The sequence below is a fragment of the Trifolium pratense genome, linkage group LG4 (genome assembly GCF_020283565.1).
Source record: "Trifolium pratense cultivar HEN17-A07 linkage group LG4, ARS_RC_1.1, whole genome shotgun sequence".
Lineage (NCBI taxonomy): Eukaryota > Viridiplantae > Streptophyta > Magnoliopsida > Fabales > Fabaceae > Trifolium > Trifolium pratense.
The window spans coordinates 18,336,625-18,360,703 of record NC_060062.1 but is presented as its reverse complement, the minus strand read 5'-3'; the positions used below and the strand labels follow the sequence as shown (position 1 = coordinate 18,360,703).

Genomic DNA, 24,079 nt, shown 5'->3' with positions numbered 1-24,079 from the left:
TATTATTATTAATAATTTTCGTCGTTAATTCTATTGTACATCAAAATGGTGGAGCTTGACGCCAAAAATACAAAGAACTTTAAAATTCTCTTTCACCTTCAGTACAATTTCATACATGACATTCCACAAATACATTGTAATAGAAATCAAATGCTTTGGACCTAAGAAATCAAATGCTAATATGGATGACTTAAATAGGTGGTCTACTGCACATAGTGTAAAAAATTTATCAGGAATTGTTATAATTTTTGACGATATTTTTAAGAAATAAAACTTTGATCTTTATGTATTTTACAGTTTAAACGGTCATTTAATTTTTATGGTTACAGTTCAGTATCAAATACATATTGATTTTTCGTTGTTTTAATGTCAGTGGCGATGTCACTCTTGTTTTCTTTCTTTCACACAAAGATTTATCGTGCTTGATAGCAAATGTACATAAACTCTTACATTATTTTTATTAAAAGATCAAATATTTATATCATTTAAAAAAAAAAGTTCACTAACTTTTATGTTACATGACTTTCCTCCAAGTTAATGTCAAAATACAGAAATGCACAAAAATAAAATCCAAAATTGAAAAACAAAGGAAATGCAAATTATCACTTATTATTTACAAATGTGAATTAATTACACTCTTCTATTATTTAAAGGTCTCTTGCATGCTTTTCATTTTGGATAATCAAACACAGTTATTTGTAATTGGGAATTATCAGGCTCTGATGAATACTTTCTGATGAAAGCTCTTCTCCACCAAATCTCAAATGCCTTCTGAATATTAGGACAGTCATCTCCTTTATTAAGAAATCTATCAAACCAATTTAGTAACAAAATTTGCTGTTGGAATAAAGGCAGTGTTAGTATAGTTTGGCTCAGTCCATCCTCAACCAATTTCTTATCAACGCCTCGACAAGCTCTCCTCATCCATCCAAAATCTTCGTACAGAGCTTCGAGCCATGTTGACAATAAGGAAAATCGAATTTCTTTCGGCACAAATATGTGTCCCTTTCCGATACCAATACATAGTTGTGCTGTGATTCTACTGATCTCATAGCGGTATATGATTTGAACTTTAGAATGAAGTGCAGCAAGTTCTTTCTGTTCTGCCCATATTTTCACGAATTCATCACCCATCTTTTTGCCAATCAAAATGTCCAGAATCCATTGAATATTGTCAGCTTCACGAGCTATTTCGCTCATTAAAACGCTTCGGTCCGGCCTCTCATGCGTGTCAGTTGCTTCAGACAGACACAAGAAAAGAGAACTAATACACCTATGGCAAAGATGATAGAGTGTGTCTTTAGAAACATCAAGTTTGCTGCTATCACTAAATGCATTATCTTTAAGCAATTTAGATAGTAGAGATTTCATTTCCCTACGAGATTTGTCATCTTTAGCTTGTAGAACACCGCTCAGAAGGTTTGTGAAGATATCATCGGCACTTGAAGCTGTAGATGGACTCGATGATACTCTGAGAAGAACTTCCGTTGCAGAGTCATGAAGCTGCAGATTATCTAATTGAGATATGACTTCTTCCTGTTCATCCTCAGTCCATGGAATAGCTTCCAAATATTCCAGACATGAAATAACCCCGAGATCAAACATGATAGCTGATGATACCTGCAAAAGAAGGTAGACAAAAATTTTATTAAAATTAATAACAAATCTCAGACTAGAAAACAAAAGCAAGACCAAATGAAATGAAAAAAACAAGAACAGAAGTAGAAATGAACATCAAGGATATAGCCTATTGAAAGTTGAGCTGATTCATTATAACATACTACCATACTACCACTGCCCCTAAATGTAGGACTGTCTTCAGGAATTTTTGTTGCTCCTTTTAATAGGTTGCCCTTCACATTTTCACATGCAAATTTCTTTATCAAAATAAAATTTCTTTATCAAAGAAGAACAAAACATTGTTCTAGGGGTGCTCACATGTCCCTATGAAATGGAAGGGGGTTTGGCAAACTGGAAGCTAGAGTTCTTTGCTAATTCCCTTTGTTGAGATGATAAGTTTGTATTCCTTTTATTTTGGTTACTTTTGGGGAAGGTCTAGTTTCCTCCATGTACATTTTTTTTCTTTCTATTTTTATTTATATTAGTATGAGCTATAGGTATAAGATGGGCGTGTTTAGGCGTGCCAACTTAGTAGGCATATCTACTTAATCATTGATGCCTAGATGCACTTAGCTTATCTAAAAACTAGTGTAAAAATATGTTTTACGCCGTCAATCAATCGTAAGCGTCAGATCATTAGAAACATTTGACTTTTATCATAAGCACTTCTAAAATCATACACACCATAGGTTGTGATGTATTGATAGTGTAAAACTTTGTTCACTAACAGGGCATAAAAATTAAACTCATCAAAATACCACTAATTATTCTACCCCTTTGTAATGCACTATAAATTAAACTCATAAAAGTAAACTTGTAAAAACAATACCAATTGTTAATAAATATTATAGTATTACAATCAACTTTCTTAATTCAGAGTCCGATATTTAGGAAACAAGTCCTTAATAATAAGCACTCTGAACACAAGATGATACTTACTATGCATTAACATCTTCATATTCCCAAAACTATGGTAATTCAGGAAATGGAGAGCATTCTAACTCCACTAGGTTACAATATAGAACAACTATGGATTAACTTCACCTCAAGGGCAACTAAGCACTAAAGAGGTGGAATGTGGAAAACTTCCATACATTTCACCTATGAAGCACGAACACTAAGGCTCTGTTTGGGAAGGCCAATAAGCTAGCTTATAGCTTATAGCTTTTAGCTTATAAGCTAAAAGCTCTGTTTGGTAACAGCTTTTAAAAAAGAGCTTATAGCTTACTGTATTTTACTAGCTTATAGCTTATTTTTCAAAAGCTATTTCAAGTAGCTTATGAGCTTATAGTTTATCATTTTTTCTTCCAATTTTACCCCTATCATCTAACTTGAAAAAATTAAATATTAATTAAATATATCTATTTTATGTCATTTGATACTTATAAGCTAGTTCAACCGCTAAATTTACCAAACACTACAAATTCAATAAGCTAGCTTATTCGCTATAAGTTCATCCGCTATAAGCTAGCTTATCAACTATCCGCTATTTTTACCAAACCTAATTGGATTAAGCGTGTCACACGGTGTCCGACACCGACACAACACATATGACTACATTGAATTATGTAATTATCGCAAATTATTATCAGTGTCGATGTATCATGTATCCTATGTGTGTGCTTCATAGCCTTTCGCTCGGTAGAGATTATAACACAAAATCACTTCTCCACAAAAATAGTGTACAAAACAAGTCAAAATCATTCAACATTGCTACTAAACTCAAGTATCATAATCTTCATATAAATTCAACTAAATTAGGGTAACAAATCAACAAAAACAACAAAATCAACACACAAGAATAAAAATACCTTAAGCAAGTTCAAAACTTTAGAAACACCACCACCATCACCCATAAATCTCAACCTCTTCTTAAGATCCACACAATGCATCAAAACAACAGCTTCAACATAAACATCAACATCATCACAATCACTAATCTCAACAGAATGTGACATTCCATTTCCATTCCCATTTCCACGAAGCTTCTCCGCAAAGAATCTACTCTTATCAGCAAGCACACTTTTCTTCACATCCATCGAAACCTTCAATCCTTCTTTCCCAACCACCGTCAATTTCACATCACCGCCGTTAAACGGAGCTTCTTCTAGAAGCTTCTTAATCCGATCTTGCATTTTACGGCGTTTATCGTCGGAGAGTTTTGTGTTAGGGTTATGATCTTCTGACATCATGTCGAAGAGTGATTGAGTTTGACTCGGACGAGTTGTTGTGGTTGGTGGTGGTGGTGAAGGTGAAGAGAAGGTTCTAGAAGGTGAGAATGAAGAAAAGGTTTGGTCTGAAATGAAACCTTGTTTTATCATTGTTGATACTTGTTGTGTTGATTTTAAGGAATTTTGTCCACCCATTGAATCTGTATGCAATTGAATTGAAGAAGAAGAAGAAGAAGAAGAAGAAAGAAAGAAAAACTGAGTCACACTCTCTAACTACTACTGTACATTAGTCTGCTACATTAGAGAGAGAAAGTAGGATTAGTAGCTAGCTAAGAGAATCCAAGACAAAGACAACGTTTTTTTTTTTTTATTTATTTAGATCCTCACTTTTGCTCCCTTCTACGTCTCTCTTTTTCTTCTCTATTTCTCTCTTAATTTCAATCGAAAAAGATAAAGAAAAAAAAAAAAAAACTTAAAATTTAAAGTATTGGATTTAAGTTTTTCTCTCTCTAAAATTTAAAGTCTTTCGATTTAAGAAGATTTTTTTTTTGTACATAAATTTAAGAAGAATTTATTAGCCACTTAACTTCAATTATTTAGCATAAGAGTATAAACTTTCAAACATTTATATTAGCGGTTCTGGTTGGTCAACAAATGGTAAAATTTAATGGGTCATGCTAAACAGTGTCCGTGAGCACTAGTTAAACATACAAGAAATGAAAATAAAAAGATAAAATTAATGATAGAAATATGACTGTTTACATTTTTAATATGTTGCATGCACAAGTTTTATATAAAATTTTTATATTGGTATGATTAACTAGTGTCCCGGGAGTACCGTTTAACATTTGCCAAATTTAATTAAGTAATTGAGTTCAAATGTTTAAGAATATTATTTCGGGAGAATTTATACTTCTATTTTTGGTACAATTTGAGAAATAATTTTTTGTTGGAGGGTGTTTGGAGTGTAGGTTGTCTTTGAGTTGAGACTTTTTTACTAGGTTCCGATTTTACCATTTTGCCATAAGCTTTTTGTCTCACGAAGCTCTTTTAGATTCTGATGGACCGATCATTTTTGCTTCGAGATCGGGAGTTAGTGTTTAGTGGCAACTTTTTGGGATTGATTGTTGTCTTCTCAAGTTGCCAGAAAAATGAGGGGTGCCTTTCTGATTTGTGTGTGGAGTCTAGTGGACCAATCGATTTTAATTCGAGATCGAGAGTCGGTCTTTGCCCTCAAGTCTAGGTTAAGGTTTGCTTTGGAGTTAGCTTTGGTGGACCGGGATAAACCGGTTGTAAAAACAATTCTCTACTAGCGTAAATATAATTTATATAGTAAAAAGTTGTAAAAATATTAGATATACACATGTGCCCGAATTTAAACAAACAATTCTCTACTACCGTGTATGTAAATTTTGGAGTTAAACTTCTCTTCTTTTTTCTAAAAAAAAAAAAATCATAAAAAGCTATGTTTTTTTACTAACAATGTTATTATGAGACACTCACTAACACTTTTATTAATTTATATATAGCATAAATTATAATTTCTTCAAGATAGCGTAAAATTATTATGAGATGTCTGCATGAAATAAGTTTACAATGATATATTATACAAATTAAACTCATAATAAATAAATTTTTAAAAGCAGTTTATATGATAAATAGTCATGTCTAAAAAATTCATAGATACATTTAAAATAAGGAAAATGTTAAACATTTAGAATGCACGTATGTATATCTATGAAAGTTTAGTCATAATCTAAAAATGTAGAACTTTTTCTCTTTAAATTCAAAATCGAGGCTTTGTCAAAAATATAAAAAAAAATTCAAAATTGAGGCAACTAATTACCACTTTCGGAGAGTCAATAATAATATATCATTTCTATAATATTGAGGCTTTGTCATTAATTTCATATAACTTACTCTTCACAAAATTAATTTTCAACCTGACATTAATTCAAAACTTCTCAACAAAACTTAATTTAATCCATAAAGTATTCATATACCTTCCCCATCAAAATAGTGTCATTTGCAAATACATGTATTGATAGTACTTAAACCCTAAGAAGTAAAACATTAGTAGTGTTAATTAACCTCAAGACGAAACCCGATAATACGGTGCTGTAATATTTTGTCCACCACTTTTAAGTTTTAACCAAAAAAAATATGTGTCCACCAATAAAATAACATTAGTAAGTGTTTGTGGAAAGGTAGGGTAGATGACATGTGTATGTGCACACCAGCACATGGAAGTAATGATCTCACTCACTATCTTACATTGAAAAACAGGTGGATTTTGTTTGTTTCTTAGTTTAGTTACTCATTATTTTACGCATAGTTTATGCTATGTATAAATTAATAAAAGTGTTAGTGAGTATCTCATAATAACATTGTTTTTTGACTAATCATAATGGCATTGTTAGTAAAAAAAAAACAGTTTTTTTATGAGTTTTTTTTTTTTTAAAAAAAAGTTTAACTCCAAAATTTACATACACGGTAGTAGAGAATTGTTAGTTTAAATTCGGGCACATATGTATATCTTTTTTTTTTGTTTACAATGAGCTAGGGATCGACCCCAGAACCTATAACATACTACCTAAATCTCTCACCACTTAACCAAACCTAGTGGCTTGCACATATGTATATCTAATATTTTTACAACCTTTTACCATATAAATCATATTTAAGAGAAAAGAAAGAAGTCAACTTTTTATTGGATATATTTAATTTTTCAATGATTATTTACTTTAATAAATGCATTTGCTATATTGTTGTTATCAAGATCCAAGAATGACATTTTTATATATAAAATAATTTTTTTATGTTTCTTTTATTTTTGAATGGGAAATATAATATTAATCAGGTTTTTATGCAAGACGAACAAAGATCGATAAAAGAGGAATTGCATAACAAAGACACAATATATAGGTGGTCTACCTCCAAATTTCATAAAAATAAAACCCTAAAATCAACACCCTAGCACTACTGAGCCTAAATTGACCTCCGAAAAAGTCTTAACCAACCACATTCAGGTTCCACCACCGCTTTACCCCCGGTCCACCGAAGCTAACTCCAAAACAAGCCCTAACCCAGACTTGAGGGCAAAGACCGACTCTCGATCTCGAATCAAAATCGATCGGCCCACTAGACTCCACACACAAATGAGAAAGGCACCCCTCATTTTCCAGGCAACTTGAGAAGACAACAATCAAGCCCAAAAAGTTGCCACTAAACACTAACTCCCGATCTCGAAGCAAAAACGATCGGTCCATCAGAATCCAAAACAGCTTTGTGAGACAAAAGGCTGATGGATGAGAAAATGGTAAAATCGGAACCTAGTAAAAAAGTTTCAACTCAAAGACAACCTCCACTCCAAACACCCTCCAACAAAAAATTGTTTCTCAAATTGTACCAAAAAAAGAAGTATAAATTCTCCTAAAAGAATATTCTTAAACATTTGAACTCAATTACTTAATGAAATTTGGAAAATGCTAAACGTTGTCCCCGTAACACTAGTTAAACACACCAATACAGAAATTTGATCTAGAACTTGTGCATGCAACATATTAAAGATGTAAAAATTCATATTCCTATCATTAATTTTATCTTTTTATTTAGGGACACTATTTAGTATGACCCATTAAATGGTATATTATTGAGGCAACAAATTACCACTTTTGGAAGCTGAGTCATCTTTTTTGTCTTGTCGTTCAAATGTTATTCCTTTTAAATTTTTAGGAATAACGGTTGAGGCTAATCCTAGAAAGAGAGGGACTTTAAAATAAGTAGTTGAAGCTATGTCTAACAAATTAAACACTTGGAATAGTCGCCATTTATCCTTTGGGGGCCGTATCACTTTAATTAACTCAGTATTGGCAAGTATTGCTTTATATTTCTTTTCTTTCTTTAAAGCTCCTAGTTGTATTTTAAAACATTAGTGAGGATCCAAAAGAATTTTTTTTATAGGGAGGTGATATTGAGGATAAGACGATAAGGGGATCAAATTTGTTTACCTAAGGAGTATGGAGGTTTATGGGTAAAAAATTTAGAACTTTTTAACGTGGCTCTGCTAAGCAAATGGAAATGGAGGTTTTCAGTTGATGAAGAAGTGGTATGATCTGATCTGTTGAGATTTAGTTATGGGCATCTCCCTACGAGATTTTGAGTGGGGTCACGATAATGAATGATACTAAGGATTCGATTTGGTGGAAGGATGTGATAGGTATTGGAAGGGAGGATGAGGTTGACGGGTTTAAAGCAAATGTGAGTTGTTGTATTGGCAATGGATATAACATTGGTTTTTGGATGTTTAAATGGTTTGGAAATCAACATTCCAATGATTTATTTCCTAATATTTTCCTTAAAGAAGCAAAGATTAAAAATTGGGATAAAAAATGTTGGGAGCTATATACCGAAGAAAGAGAAATACCTATAAGTTAAGAAGTGTCGGCACGATAGATGAAGATGTGGAGAAAATCCACGGCGACTGAATGCGAAGATGACAGTGACAATGACAAAGAGGACCCTTGAAAACTCTGAATGCACATTGAAGTGAAACGAACGAGGGAAATTAGAATGAGAATCCATTGAAGAATGAGGAGAATCCAAAATCGAAATGGAAATTGAACTAACCTTGGAAAATTTGAAATTGAAACGACGGTGGAGAATCTGAAACTCTGAAAGCACAAAAAGAAAGAGTTTCCTTCGTGTTTAGGTTTCGCCGCAGAGATTGTGCTTCGTTGTCGCGGAGAAATAAAGGAGAAGCAAGTACGCTTAGGGTTTGTGTTTCTTTGTAGAGAGGGCTAGGTTTGTGTTTAGTATTTTTGCGTTTATGTTTTTTTTTAAAAGAGAGAACAATAATTATAAAACCTTTTTAAATTGAACTAATAAGTATTAATTAAAAAAAGAGTAAATGCCTATTTACCCCCCTGCAAAATTAAAGATTTTTCGTCTACCCCCTGCTCGAATTTTTTTTCCGTTTACCTCCCTGCAATGTCAAGTTTTTTCATTTTGCCCCCTAGATAGACAAGTGGGCATCTGACTGTACATCTTTGCTGATGTGGCATGCACAAGTGTAAATGCATTAAATTTTTATTTATTTTTAAAAATCCACGTCAGTTAATAAGGGGATAAATAAGCATTTACCCTTAAAAAAATTCTTATTTTAGAGTGTTATGCTGTTTTGAAAAATTTGTTTCTATAGGTTGATGTTTTGGACAAATGGGTGTGGGTGTGGCTCCCTGATCCTACCTTCAGTTACTCAATTAGAGGTGCTTATCATCTGTCGCTATGGCGTCACACACGGATGTTATTTGGAATAAAGTTGTTCGGTTAAAGATGTCACTTTTTGCATGGAGACTGCTTAATAATAGAGTATATTCGAAAGACAATCTGATTCTTCGTGTTTAGGTTTTTTCGCAGAGATTGTACTTCGTTGTCGTAGAGAAAGAAAGGGAGAAGCAAGTACACTTAGGGTTTGTGTTTCTTCGCAGAGAGAGCGCTCGGTTTGTGTTTAGTGTTTTTGCATTTGTGTTTTTTGTGAAAAGAGAGAGAACAATAATTATAAAACCTTTTTAAGTTAGGTTACCTGATTTAATTGTAATTCACTTAAACACCTTCCCTCTGTGTCATAGCCTCTGATTTAAAAAGTGATTTTTGCACTAGTGCCTCTGTTGGTAGTTGATTATAAGTGTTATAATAATATGAGTGGGAATATTTTGTTTGGTGATAACTTGCTACATTTGAGTAAAATTTCGAGTTCATCTTCATCACTTGCAATTTGTTTGATCCAAACTTTTATTTTGCAAATATATTTTTGATGTTATTTCTTCCATACATGTTCGATTCTGGAAATTCATAAGCCTAAATTGATTAGAAAAATGAGAGGAATTCAAATGTGTGGAAAAAAATCTTAAATTAAAAGTGGTTCGGAATTATGCACAAAAGCACCTATAGAAAATGTCATTTTGCAACAAATTTTTTAGAATTGTTCATTGGGAAGAAGATGAAAATTTAATGTGATGTAGGTTGTGAAAGAGAGGAAAAAAATTGATGTTTGTGGTGTGTGGGCGTGAGAGTGAGATTAAAAATATGAGTGAACTGGAAGAGAGAGTTACCTGTAATTTCCATCTTGCATGTGAAGGATTCAAGCTCATCTTGGTTTGGGTGTTATAATAGGAATCAGAAGATTTGGTGTGGAACCCGTATTTGGGATAAGGTTTCAATCAAAAGGTAATTTCTTCCTCCTTGTAACTCCAATTTAAGAGATTCTTGAAGTTCTAGAAAGTTACAAAATTCCCGTTATTTTGGTACCAATTTCATCAAATTTGGTTAATTGAGGTATGTAGGTGGTTTTGAAGTTGATAAGAATCATCACCCTTAGATCATAAGTTAAGACGTATAGAAAATCCAATATCACACAACATCGAAAATTGGGATAAAAAATGTTGGGAGCTACATACTGAAAAAAAGAGAGATACCTATAAGTTAAGAAGTCTCGGCACAATAGATGAAGATGAGGAGAAAATCCACAGTGACTGAATGCGAAGATGACGGTGGTAGCGTGGCGAAGAGGACCCTTGAAAACTCTGAATGAACAATGAAGCAAAACGAAGGGGGAAATTAGAATGTGAATCCATTGAAGAATAGGGAGAATCCAAAATTGAAATGGAAATTGAACTAACCTTGGAAAATCTGAATCTGAACCAGTGGTGGAGAATCTGAAACTCTGAAAGCACAAAAAGAAAGGGTTTCGTTCGTGTTTAGGTTTCGCCGCAAAGATTGTGCTTCGTTGTCGCAGAGAAAGAAAGGAGAAGCAAGTACGCTTAGGGTTTGTGTTTATTCGTAGAGAGAGGGCTAGGTTTGTGTTTAGTGTTTTTGTGTTTATGTTTTTTTTTTGTGAAAAGAGAGAACAATAATTATAAAACCTTTTTTAAATTGAACTAATAAGTATTAATTAAAAAAAAATTCTTATTTTGGAGTGTTATGCTGTTTTGAAAAATTTGTTTTTACAAGTTGATGTTTTGGACAAATGGGTGTGGCTCCCTAATCCTACCTTCAATTACTCAATTAGAGGTGCTTATCATCTGGTCGCTATGGCGTCACACATGGATGTTATTTGGAATAAAGCTGTTCTGTTAAAGATGTCACTTTTTGCATGGAGAATGCTTAATAATAGATTATATTCGAAAGACAATCTAATTCTTCGTGGGATACATCTTGAAGACTCAACGTTTTGTCTAGGAGGGTGTGGAGTTGCTGAAACTATGGATCATTTTGATTGTTGGATATGATATGTCCTTTTCTATCTAGATTAAAATATTAAATTGGCTAGGTATCCTTGGCCCTATCAAATGTTGTTGTTCCTCACAATTTGGTAATACTTATATTTTTGCTAAAGAGGTGATGATTGGTCTTGAGGTAGTATGGTTAACTTGTTGTTGGTCTCGATGAAAAGAAAGAAATAACAAACTATTTGTCCAAAAAGTGTTATCTAATGAGGTATTGGCAAAGAAAGTGAAAATTGTTGAAGACAAGTATGTTTGGCTTTAATTATGATTTGAATTTGTGAGTCTTGTGAGTTGTGTCAATAAAAAACATTAGATAAAAATAAGTTTATGCACTTATTGTGTAAAAAGTATAAATAATATAACATATAAAGTCACTAGGTTTAGTCTAGTGGTGAGAGGTTTGAATAGTACGTTATAGGTCCTGGGTTCGATTCCCAGCTCATTATAAACAAAAATAAATAAATAATATAACATATAAAATACTTAAACATAGGCATACAAAAATTATCTTAATAAAGTGTTCGGGAATAGAGTCTCCGCGGAACAGGGATAAAATCTCATCCCCATCTCCACTAGAAAAGAATTTCTATCTTTTGAATCCCAAACAGAACAATCTCCACGAGAATCCTCATTTACAGATGAAATTGACATCTCTAATCTTAGTAAATCAGTGATGATATAACATGGAGAAAATATGACAATAATTTACGCACAACCAAAAACACCACACTGTTCATAAATTTCAAATGAAACATTTTACATTATAATCTAGTTTATAAATTTGATTGGGCTATCCTTAAGCCTTGACCATACCACTAAAGCATGTGCTGAAAATTGCATTAATTCCTCGAGAACCACTTGTGGTATAGTGTGGACAATGGAGATTGACAAAGAGGCTTTTCAAAAGACACTCATATCCTCTTGACCATTATCTATATATTTGGCCTCGTTTTCCATTTTTTCTCCATTTGTATCAAAGAGAGGAGCATCTAGCTCAGGAGGTTTCTGGTAACACAAAAAATAGTTAATTAATGAATACATGAAATAAGATAAAAGAATGAAGGAAAAAATGAACATCATACATATTTATAGTAATAATTAAGTTACCGTGCATCTAACTAGGGCCCAATTGACACCTCTGAAGAATGAATGGTTTTTAATATCATTTGCTCCTCCCTTTGAACCCAATCTGCTACTTGGATCTCTTTGCAATAAGTGATAAATCAACTGTTTTGCACTCAGACTTACCTGCATTCATTGGTTTAGAATTAATTAATGACTTTGAACACTCATAATCTTCAATCTATTATAAGGGAGAACAATCTCACCTGTTTACTTTTGGGAAATTTAAGATCCTTGTGGAGAATATTTGAAAATGTTCTTTGCCTATTCTTTCCTCTAAATGGTGTATATCCATAAATCATTTCATAGAGAAGAATTCCTGAAAATAGGAAAATCTGCAGTCAAAATATAAATATACACTACACCCAACAAATATAAAATGCATCAATTTTTCTTATGTCATCGCTTTTTTATTTTGGCATTAGCCCTCTGGTTTCTAGGGGAAGGAGGCCCCGAAAATTCAGAATTCTGCCACGAGATTAGGAAAGTTTGGCCAAGAATTGTTCCCACCAAGAATCAAACTTCTGCTTTTCCCAAACGATCCGTCCTAGGGATCTTATGTCATAACTTTAATTTATTTATAATAATAATCGAAAAATTACCGAGAGCCCACCAATCGACAGCACTAGTATGGCCAGACCCAGTTATAATTTCCTGCACAAGCGTTAAAATGTCAAATACAACACAATAAATGGTTAAAAATAATTCAAACTAGTTTGACTAGTAAAAAATGTAATGCATGCTTCTATAAGGATTTGATTTACTGTTAAAAAATAATAAGCTATATAAGCAACAAACCGGTGCTATGTACTCTTCTGTGCCAACAAAAGAATTTGATGCTCTCATTGGTTCAGCCATAAATATTGGAGCCTGTTGGCCTTTCTTCTTGTCATTTGTAGTTGGAATCAAAAGCTATAAAGAATGAAATCAAACACATATAAGATTGTTTCAGTGGAGTTAAAAAGTGTGTGTGCGCACGCGTGTATATGTATATGTGTGTAATTGCGGCCGTAGTATTGCTGATGTTGTAGTCTCCGGAATCGCATTGTACTGCATTTGCAGTGTGATTTTAAATTACGTGTACGGCCGCATCGTAATTGCATCAGAAAATCTATAAAATATACCTGTGGTTTGCAAGATGTTAAACATGACAGATCAAAATCTGTTAGAGCCACATGTCCACTGCTTTGTAGTAACACATTTTCTGGCTTCAAATCTCGATATATTATACCTATGAATTTCCCCAAACAATTATATCATATATTCATTAAGTTAAAATTTCTCTCATGAGACAGTAGTAAAATGGTAATTAATGTCATGTTATTAAAAATAATTTTCTCTCAATTTTTTTGAAAACAATTATTTTCATCAAGTCATAAGTATTATTGACTAATAAAAGCTTTACCTTGACAATGAAGGTACTCCAATGCAACAACTACTTCAGAGGTATAAAATCTATTATTCTCACAAACATTACTTAATGGTCAGTAACATCAATGTAGAAAAATACAAGTAGTTGATATTGTTGAAGAAGGATATTATGTTTTAATAGTGAGTATTGAAAACACTATATTTGTAGGGACTAAAATCATATTTAAACCTATCGTTGAATAATAATATACCTCACTGCATCTTCTTTGAGAACCTTTGCTGGCTGGCGCTCAAGAAGCAAGAATAGTTCTCCTCCAGGACAGTAATCAGTTATCAAACAAATATGTGTTTTGGTCTGCAAATTGATCAAGTTTTAAGGAACAAACAAATTCAATTTATAGTAAGTAATATTGTAATCATGCTCTGCTATTTGATAATTTTTGTATTGAATGAAGAATTTAATTTCTACGCAGTGTAAAATTATTTTACACATACATCCAATGATGTATTGCCACATCATTTAATGAATGTGACACGTCAAGTATTTATAAACACAATACATAATGTGTCAATATATTATTGGACGCATGTGTAAAATAACTTTACACTTACTGTGTGTGGATTTTCAAACCTGAAAAGAAGCATATAATGCAGGAAGAAAAGGGTGGTCCAACATGTCTAGGATTTCTCTCTCTGTGCAAGCTCTATGCACCTGCAGTTATTGTCAAAAGTGATCCAATAGGTTAAAATTGACTAAAACTAAGGGATAATTTAATAATGTATTACAAAAGTACCAATAAAACAAAGCCAAAACAGTACGCAACAACTTTCATTCGTAGTCGATGTGAGGCTAACTACTTATACTTAAACTCTAACATTCAGTAAGTACCTTATTACGATTGAGCATAACACTCTTCTCCATAGCCTTCATGGCAAACTGTTGATTAGTTCCACATAGCTCTACCAGATGGACACTGAAAGGCAGACTCTTACTACTGAGTTGACGCCTCATTGACGAGTTGTTGGATATTTAAAAAGGAAAAACATGAGAGAAAAAAGAAAAACCTTCCGGTGTCGCCTGAGCCTAAAGGTTTAATTGGCTTAAAATGCTTCAAGCCTATTTGCTCTCCACTCTCCATAATCTGCAAAAACATGGTCACATAATCAATTGGTAAAACATAACTTGAGATATTTCAAAAGTTCCTAAAAAGAAAATACAAAATATGACAAACATGTGGAGCAAAATGTGACATAATTTCGAATATAGAAAAGTAATAATACCTTTTGAATAGCTCTCCAAGCAACATCATCCCTCCTATGAGGTTTAGGGAGAACCACTTTTGAGTGATTCATCCATAGATCTTCTGGTTTCTGAAGATAATCAAAAGATTAAGTAACAAACTATTCAACGACTTTTCAGAGGATAAAAATAATAAAGAAATATTTTTACCATATTAGCATCTGGTAGTTCTCTCAATGCATCATCAACATTTTCTGCAGTTTTTTTCACCTGAGTATAGGATACCAAAATAACTTGTCACAACTTGGAAAATATTATAGTACATAATAAATTGAACAAATTTTTCTAGAGTTACAGATATTAAATTGAACTTTAAGCTTTCATAGACTTTTTCAAATTGAACTATAAGCTTTCAAAGTAAAAAAAACTAATGAAATATTTGAATAGAAACCAAACCAAATTTTCTCCCTCCTTTGCTGTATCATCTGCAATGCGGTTGTGAAGAGGCTCCACATGTTGACTACCATCAAGTTGAACTCCAATAAAATATTGTACCTCTCCCTATTAAATTAAGAACACAAATGGAAACAACTTAACCTTGTTTATGTGGCAAAATAAAACAATATACTAGCTATGAAGCATCGATGCAGATAAGGTCATTAAACACGGCATTGTCACCGACACATCAATACTGGTAATAATTTGAAAAAATAGAAGTAATTGAATGTAACTGCAATGCTAATGTCAGTGTCTTAATAGTGTCAGACTGAAAATGTCTTCAATCTGAAGTGTCAGTGCCACACAACATACTACCGAAAACAAATTTGAATGTATTCAACACCTTGATAAGACTATCATAAACTCTACCTTCTGATCACGCATTGGCTGCAAATGAAATAGGTTCCAAAACTTTTTACCTGGATTACAATATATAAATAAAATTTCAAATAGCTTCATTATTGAATAAAATAATTGTAGATAATAACATGGTGTGACATTGACTTTCCTGTAAAAAATTCATCATTGGATCTAAACATTGCATACTAAAGAGCTTAGCTTACCACTCTTTGTATAATTAATAAGTTGCACAGTAACTTCTGTTTGATTGTCAATAGCATGTCTAATTTTTTTCACTGTTGCAGGATCTGTTTCAGGTCCTTGCAGAAACCTGTATCACCAAATAAATACACGATTTTATTTTACGGTACTAAAAACATATCTAACTCGTAAAATTTATTAACTTAAATCATATGTATGTATGTACCTGCAATTTCTTCCCAATATTTCTTCACGAGAATACTCTGTAAGCTCTAAGAAACTATCAGATGCAAAGATCTGAAAACACAAATAAATATAAACTTTATCCTCATATTCTTAAATGTCTCTTCAGCTCTAACATTACACATATAATCAACCCTATAAACAACTTTTGTGCAAAAGCAATACGCGTGCGCGCACACACATAATGGTATATATACAGAAAGGAGAATTATATATATATCTTACAATGGGGTTATCAGGGAGCCTTGGATCAGTAATGACAAAGTTCTTTTCGATACGTTCGAGTGTGGTAGCAAGATCAAGACCCTTTCTCTTTTCCCTCTTTTTTGTGATTTTGTCATCAAAACTATCAGACCTTTCATCTTCCTCAGAGCTATCGGCATCAATAACTTGTTCATCATCATTGAAGCTTTCATTGTTTGATTGACTTTTCCTAATCAACCTGCAGAAACATATATAGATATTACAATAAAAAAGCTTATGATATATAATATGATCATCCAACTATAAATTACATATGCAATAATTAGCACACCCAAAATGCAATATAGTAGCGAGTAACGCCTCATTAGAGTCCTACAAGAAATAAAATGCAATACTCAATTCAGTGACTAAAAAAGTCCATAACAGTCCACCAGGATTATCAAATCATGACACATTAGCCCCTCCTTAGGGACTAAAATTTGAATTTTTGAATATTTGTATGGGACTAATGTATCATGAGTTAGTAATTCTGATGGACCGTTTGTAGACCTTTTTTCGAGACATTGGATGTCACATTTTTTCTTAAAGACTAAAATAAAATTGTACACTAGAGTATAATAATCTATCATATATCCTCCTTTCACCTACATGTTGAGTTTTTATCAGTTTACTCGGGTCATACTCGAGATGTCCCCTCCTTAGTATCAAGGGTGCGTTGATAGTGCTATTTTCACCTAAATAGTGATGGACAACTCTCATCTTACAAGCATGTACGTTTTAAAAGGGAACATTTAATTAATTTTGTAAAAAAGAGACGGAGTTATAATAAGTAAAGAAAAACATACCCCATGAAAGAACGGCGACGCGAGTTGTTTTTGTTTTCGGGGGTCTCCGTGATGGATTGCATTGAATTAAAAGTGTCACCTCCTGATCCTGAATGTGATTTACGTCTAAATGAAGGTAAAGTACTCTCAGATTTTCTCCTTGAGGAATTGGATAGTTTCTTGTTTAGTTTTTTTCCATGATCATTTTTACCGCCACCACCGTGTAGAACCGTTGTTGGGGTTTTGATGAAGGGAAGATGGTTTGTTGATTCACTGAGTGACCTTGGTCTTTTGCTCACTGCTTCCACCAACTCACTTACTGATGAGTTTGCCTTCTCTTTCTGACGAGCTACACAATACACAGTTGCATGTTGTTAATCTTAATTAGTGCTTGATTGCTCAAGTAAAAAGTCAATAATATATTATTCACAATTTTGATTATTCTATTTCTAAATATCATGCTGCTCTTTAGTTTTTAAAATGTATGGCTTTGTTTCACATATTTGAGGTTGAATTTCTATGATTTGAAAAGTGAGATACTTGTATAGAGAAACTCTTCCTTAGGAACAGATATAACACATCAATTTTAGGCACAACCAATATAATTGTGACAGCTCATAAAAGCTAAAGTTTAAATCTTTTTTTATTTATAATTTCTCTCTCTTCTTGTCTCTATGCCCAGATTCTGCATCACCACCAGTCCACCACCACCATCAACACCAACACTCAATCTGACCCGCAATACAGATCTACATGATTACATGTTCCATTTCCCTCTGCCTTCAAAAAAAAAATGTTCCATTTCCCTCAATTGAAAACCACACAACCCAAACCTAGAAATTCCAAATCCCCAATTACTTTCTGTTTTTCTGTATTAGATTGTTTGGTTTTATTTTGAAAAACAAGCAAATTAAAATTAAAATTCCCAGATCCAAAAAATCAAACCCAATCTAATACAACAAAAACATCATCTTGTTGAAACTGTGCCAATTTGTTTTGATAGCTTTTCAAGAATGTGGTACCCAATTTGTATGTCTAGATTAATTGAGTTCATCACAAAAACTTGAATTCATGATATAACAAATTTGTCTTCATGTAGTTTCTTTCTTCACTTCAAATATGGGTTTCAATAATCAATAACTAAACCAATTATATGGGATTTTTCAAAATAAAAAAGTAGAAAAATAATATGAAAAAGAGAATGAACTAGCTTGAAGATTATAGAAAGGAAAACCAATAAACTGAACAAAGATCATTATTTCCATTTAAAAAAATTTCCTTTGTTAACAATTTGCATTTTGGGTTCTCTAAATAATTTAAACATATTTTTTTAGTTTAATATTTCCATTAGAGTTCTATGCTTTGTTGCAACAAAGAAACAGGGAGTAAGCAGTGAGGCTAATGGAAGATGGAAAAATAGGCGAGAGAGGAGAAAATGATAAGGTTCTGTGTTGTTGTTGATGGTGGTGGTGATGCGGCATCATCATCTGGGCATAAAGACAAGAAGAAGAGAGAGAATGATAAATGAAAAAAAATCTAAACTTCAGCTTTTATGAGCTGTCACAATTGTATTGGTTGTGCCTAAAATTGATAGGTTATATCTGAGTATATGTTAACCGAGTTGAATTCAAGTTCTTACTAACGATTTGTTTTAGAGAGAATTCATTAACTACTTGAACCTCGTCACTTGGTTATAAATAGATTATCTTATACATGTTGAAATTTAGTATTAAATTTTTATGTTCTTTTTTTTTTTTTGATAAATTTTTTTATGTTCAAATAATATGAATTGATGCATATAAAATTGAAAATATGTAGAAAAGTCTTTTTCTCTAAAAAAAAAAAAAGTACAAATTATAGGATACTATAAGATACACAAATATATTTTTTTTCATCATCAGTATCCAGCCAACTGTACTGCCTAATCTAGTTCGGAAGTTAGTTCTGGCATCAAGTGATTCCAACGCCTCACAATCGCAGTTGGGGAGGATCAAACCGTAGTTCGTCCTACCAAGTCCAGCAAATCCAGCATCAATCACCACTTAACCAACTAACGATTGATATACAAATATAATTTTTGTTTCAATAACATTTTGAAATTAAAGACATCACATTTAACATACGTCGTAAAATTTTAACCACTAAATTACTCAATTAAAAGAAAATGCCAAAATTTTGACATACATACCATCATATCGAATCAAGGATTCGGGCAATCCATTGGGACGTAACATCTTCTCCTTGGTCCCCTCTGTATGCTTGCTAACCTCCACTTGCATTCTAACATTTCATGCATCACATAATCAATCAACAATCATACATTTTTTTTTGAGTAAACTATCATACATTCTTCTTTTCTTGATAGCAAAAACATATTTAGTTAAAATTAAAAATCTTTTTTTTTTAACTATACTACTAAAGATTAAATGATCTAACATAATATTGACATACCCAATAAGTTTGAGGATTTTGCCATGTTCGTCCTTGATGGGAGCAATAGTGAGAAGGTTCCAAAAGGGTGTCCCATCCTTCTTGTAATTTAGTAACCTTCCACAATAAGTCGTTCCCGCTGCTAAAGCTTCTCTTATTTTTGCCACGTCATTTGGATCCGTATCAGCTCCCTGCATAAACCGACTTTTCCCCAAGCCCAACCCGACCCATCCGATCCATTAATCTCTTTTATAGACTCTTCCGTTCTATTTTTTAAATTTATTTGTTTAATAGACTCCTCTTTCTTAAATATAAAAAAATTAATGTATTTTTAGTTAAAAATAAAATGTAAAAATTCTTAGTTGGAGTTTGGTTGAGTAACAATTTTTTTATTTTTATTTTAAAATATTTAATATAAAAATAGAATATAATGTCAAATTTTTTCTACAAATTTATTTTATCTAAGTAATTTAGTAGTTAAAATTTCACTTTTTTAAATTGAATAAATGAAAATATCACAATTTGAATCTCAGTCCTATATATTACATGCAATATTTCTATCAACTGAGTTATACAACTCATTTGGGTTGGTCTAGTGGTATTGATTTGAGACTTGGGAGTGTCCTCCTCCTCAAGGTCTCAGGTTCAATTCTCTCTAGTGCCAATTTAGATGAGTTAATTTAGCTTCTTCAAAAAAAAAATCAACGAGTTATACTTATACTCATGTAACTCTACCAAATACTACAATTAATATAAATTCTAGATATGGTAGTATTAAAAAAATATGAAGTGATTGTACAAAAAAAAATATATATGAAGTGTTCATGTCAATTGAGTTAAACTCACGAGACATATTTAATTCAATTTAATACAAGATATATAACATTTGTCTTATAATTTTTTTCTTCAAGTAATTTAGTAGCTAAAAAATCCACCTCAAGTAAGTAGGATGTCCGAGTTCGAACTCGGACTCCTGGACATACGATATCCCTGAGGTGAATGAACTTCATATTTTTTCAAAAAATTAGAATAAATGTTTAGTCTAAAATAGTAGTATGTCAATTAGAGTGACTAATATAGCTTACCAATTTCTTCCAATGACTTCTTTAGAAGTATAACCCGTCATATTAAAAAACCCGGCACTAGCATACATAATCGGGTAATCGGGTTTGGTAGCATCCGAAACAACAAATGTCTGTTGAAATGCCGATAATGCATCTCTCAAATCCTCCGAAACTCTCGGTATTCCTCTAAACTCCCTTCCATCATCGGAACTCTCACCGGAACTTCTCATCGAATTATTCGAGTCTCTTCTCGAACCACCACCGGAGCTTCTAACTGCCACTCCCTGTGGTTTTCCCGTCTCCGAATCAGTTTTCAGTACTAATCCCCATTCCGCTGCTCTTTGTGCTGCAGCGGAGCCTGAATTGCCGGAAATTGGCGGAGGTGGAGTTGTTTCCTTGAGCGCCATCCAGGAAGTTGAGACGGTGACTTCATCGGAGTTAATTGAGTCGCGCGTTGGTTGTTGTTGAGTTTCATTGGCGCGTGTGTTTGTCCAATTGTTCCATGAATTGATTGGATTCGGATTCGAATTCGGATTCTCGTTGTTGATGTCTGATGAAGATGGATTGAAGACTTCAAGTGAACCTCGATGATCTCTTGTAAATGCTTCCATCACTTTCACTCTCTGTTTCATTGTTATTCATATAAATGATTTAACAACTAACTATTCATGATGCAAATTATACTCTATAATAAGAAATAAGTAAATGAAATTTTGCATTTCTAATTTGTTTAACTATATATATCAAGTTTATCAATATATAAGATGAAGGAACAAATGAATTAATAAGAGTTGGATAGTGTTAGTTGTTGCAATGGCATGGGTTTTGTGATATGACATGATATGTGAGATAGGGACTTTTAATTATACAGTGAATTGAATTATTAGTTGTTTGTTTGGGTGGGGCTTGCTCAAGATTCTCTCTCTAAGTTTGAGTTGCTTAAATTTCGAATTTGGATTCCATGCTGTCGAAATTTCATATTCACGCATTTGAAACATTGATGGTCGTTTGATTTTGATGATTGATATAAAATAATGCAAATGTTAATAATTGTATAGTTGAAAATATTGAGTTTAATTATGAACCTTTCAATCTTAATCGAACGACCATTGATGTTCTAAATGTATGAATGCGGGGAGAAGATTTCCTGCATGGAGCCATGTCCTTAAAGTTTCTCATGTCAAAAAATTTTGAAGAGAAAAATGTTGTGTATGTTGTTAAGACAAAAACATCCCTTTTTCGATACCTAGAATATACATCTATTCATTCTTTATCTAGAAAGAGCATATCTTTCTAACCTTAAAGAATCCAAATTCAGGGGTTTATACATATTGACTTGAACCCGTGATCTTTACTCCTTAACTCCTTTCACGATCTTTAGCTCAAATTGGTTGAGCTACCCGCCCCTCCCAATTTGTATAATTGTATAAATAAGTGCTACCGTATGCAGTGGTATGCTGTCTTAATATAAAAGAATTGTTGTATTGCTATATTTTGGGGAAAGATACAAGTCCATTATTTTAGCTAAATTGTCACATTATTGGTTCTAAGGATAGATATATTATTCATATAGTTTATGTGCTAAAATGAGTGGAGGAGGTGAACTTGAATGAAAGCCTTTTAAGAGGGACACAAATTAATGTCGTGAAAGCTCTAAGACAAAGACAATGTCTGGGTTGTTTGTTGATTATTTGTGTTGTCACAAATACATAAGTGTCCACACGAGGGCCAAATAAATCCCCAGAGGAGAAAGACACTTAATGGAAAATATTATAATTTGATAAAATCTAATTGTTTTTGTGACAGTAATTGATGGAAGCACTGTCTTCCAAGATATATAGTGTTTCTTTTGTAAGGTAGTAGCTTGGAAAAGAATTTAAAGAATGATTTTCATTATCATTCTAATAGGCCAATAAGAAGAAATTCCTAAATTGTAGTAGTATGATTTATAAGGTGTTGTTGGAATGTAAAGTTCAAAGTGAGTTTAAAGAATAGTTAAACACTTAAACCCCATAGTTTTTTTTACTCTAAGTTTCCTATATTGGAGGTAAGCATATTTGAGACATGTCTGGTACTAAAATGTGGATATTATTCTCACTTGAGATTCGAACTTTGATTTGCTGTGTATTGCGAGTCTAGTTCCTTTCGCTAAACTCACAAATTTAGGATACAATATGCTTTGGATCTGTTAACAAAATTTATTTAAATATTCCAAGAGTATCAAGAAGTATTGGATGATATCAGAATAGTATCTATAAAATAAAAATAATTTAAAAAGGAAATAAAAAGCTTCGGATACATTTGAGGATCCGAGGCTTTTCATATTTTTGGAGTATCTGGAGTATAAAATTGAGAAGTCATATTGTTGGATAAATATGAATATGATGATTGAAATTATTCTAGTGTAATGCATGTGAAAACTAGGAAATACCTCTGTGCTGAATCAAGATTTCAGAAATTGGAAGCTGGTATATGGGTTATGATTGTGAACTTTTGTGAACTTATTCTGCTTATTCCTCAACAAAGTGAAGCATGCAATATATATATAAACAAACTATATAGAAGTTTATTTCTAGAAATGGTTAATGAATAATTGTAGTAGAGGAGGACAAATGAAGGAAAAATATATTACGAAAGGAAAATAAGAATAATTGTCTCAAAGGTTTGGGTTTCCATACCTATGTTTCTAAACTTCACATGGCTCTTGCAACTATTGTATTCCTATAAATAACTTCACTCAAAAACCTAAGAGATACCAAAATTGATTAATTTACAGTGCTGAGAAACCAAACCGTGACATCCTATGTTTTGCTAACTTTTTTAAGATTACCTTTTGAATGATTTATGGTGTCATTATTGTACAGTCTGGAAAAAGGTTGTCAATAAAGAAAAGTAACAAGAACATAGAACGTGTGCTACTACTGCTTTTAATTGTGTGTATGAGAAATATTGTGGACTTATAGCCGAAGACAAAAGCAAAACTAGACAACAAAAATTGCACATACCTACTTATCAATATTGGGTTTAGAAAAAAAAAATAGAATATTAATTCTTATAAAAAAAGAAAAATTGAATATTAATATCGAAATTACTAGGGTGGAGAAGTGTAAGTGTTGTGTGCTATATAGAAGACTGATGTTTGAAAATAGCGCAAAACTTTGATGACCAGCGTCATTACCTTTTTTTTTTTTTTGACAAAACCAGCGTCATTACCTTAAGTAGAAGTTGTTGGGGAAGTTCAGGAGAGTTGTCGGGTCAAATACTTCAAGACCTCAAGTGAGAAAAACGTTAATCTCCACTCAAAACTTTAAGACATTAGATTAATAGATCATCTCTATTATAAATTCAATATTTTTCCATTAATAGTTGATATGAGACTAATTAACCACTCACATTTAAAATCCAACAGAAGTTTAGTCTCCCACATCCTTACAACAAAGACAATAACTTAATTGGCGTTGATTTG

The 24,079-nt window shown here is 32.5% G+C and overlaps 2 protein-coding genes and 1 long non-coding RNA gene across 5 annotated transcripts; all 3 read right to left on the bottom strand.

Annotated features, from left to right (window-relative positions):
* Nucleotides 1-645: 645 nt before the first annotated feature.
* Nucleotides 646-4,134, bottom strand: LOC123924190 (BTB/POZ domain-containing protein At5g60050). Its single transcript, XM_045976996.1, has 2 exons — nt 3,432-4,134; nt 646-1,620 (listed from the first exon to the last, which is right to left on the bottom strand). The coding sequence occupies exons 1-2, from the start codon at nt 3,984-3,986 to the stop codon at nt 670-672; spliced, it is 1,506 nt and encodes a 501-aa protein (XP_045832952.1). The 5' UTR covers nt 3,987-4,134; the 3' UTR covers nt 646-669.
* Nucleotides 4,135-10,153: 6,019 nt separating this feature from the next.
* On the bottom strand, nt 10,154-10,668 carry LOC123924189. The gene is made up of 3 exons (XR_006814642.1): nt 10,472-10,668; nt 10,268-10,375; nt 10,154-10,165 (listed from the first exon to the last, which is right to left on the bottom strand). It is a non-coding gene; the product is annotated as an uncharacterized LOC123924189 (long non-coding RNA).
* A 1,113-nt stretch (nt 10,669-11,781) lies between these two features.
* LOC123924188 (phototropin-1-like) lies at nt 11,782-23,554 on the bottom strand. Of its 3 annotated transcripts, XM_045976995.1 has the most exons (24): nt 23,444-23,554; nt 23,292-23,358; nt 20,635-21,236; nt 19,571-19,753; nt 19,308-19,399; nt 17,141-17,468; nt 16,317-16,533; nt 16,075-16,145; nt 15,872-15,978; nt 15,678-15,727; nt 15,267-15,371; nt 15,021-15,080; nt 14,852-14,941; nt 14,636-14,712; nt 14,460-14,544; nt 14,202-14,282; nt 13,822-13,925; nt 13,605-13,654; nt 13,324-13,430; nt 12,998-13,111; nt 12,802-12,853; nt 12,406-12,518; nt 12,185-12,325; nt 11,782-12,082 (listed from the first exon to the last, which is right to left on the bottom strand). In XM_045976995.1, the coding sequence occupies exons 3-24, from the start codon at nt 21,222-21,224 to the stop codon at nt 11,978-11,980; spliced, it is 2,922 nt and encodes a 973-aa protein (XP_045832951.1). In that variant the 5' UTR covers nt 21,225-21,236; nt 23,292-23,358; nt 23,444-23,554; the 3' UTR covers nt 11,782-11,977. The 3 variants fall into 3 exon arrangements, with proteins under 3 accessions (XP_045832951.1, XP_045832950.1, XP_045832949.1); XM_045976994.1 differs by having other exon boundaries at nt 23,045-23,542; XM_045976993.1 differs by lacking the exons at nt 23,292-23,358; nt 23,444-23,554 and having other exon boundaries at nt 20,635-21,571.
* Between the last annotated feature and the right edge of the window lie 525 nt (nt 23,555-24,079).

Bases quoted from the DNA above. Each gene is read 5' to 3' on its own strand.
- LOC123924188 (XM_045976993.1), bottom strand. From the start codon at position 21,245: ATGAAACAGAGAGTGAAAGTGATGGAAGCATTTACAAGAGATCATCGA. The intron at 14,713-14,851 runs GTATTATTACTT...ATGTTTTTGCAG, and splicing joins CTTGGAGAGCTATTCAAAAG to ATTATGGAGAGTGGAGAGCA. The intron at 13,655-13,821 runs GTATATTATTAT...TGAGAATAATAG, and splicing joins CTCAAAGAAGATGCAGTGAG to ATTTTATACCTCTGAAGTAG.
- LOC123924190 (XM_045976996.1), bottom strand. From the start codon at position 3,986: ATGGGTGGACAAAATTCCTTAAAATCAACACAACAAGTATCAACAATG. The intron at 1,621-3,431 runs GTATTTTTATTC...CTTCTTTTGCAG, and splicing joins AAGTTTTGAACTTGCTTAAG to GTATCATCAGCTATCATGTT.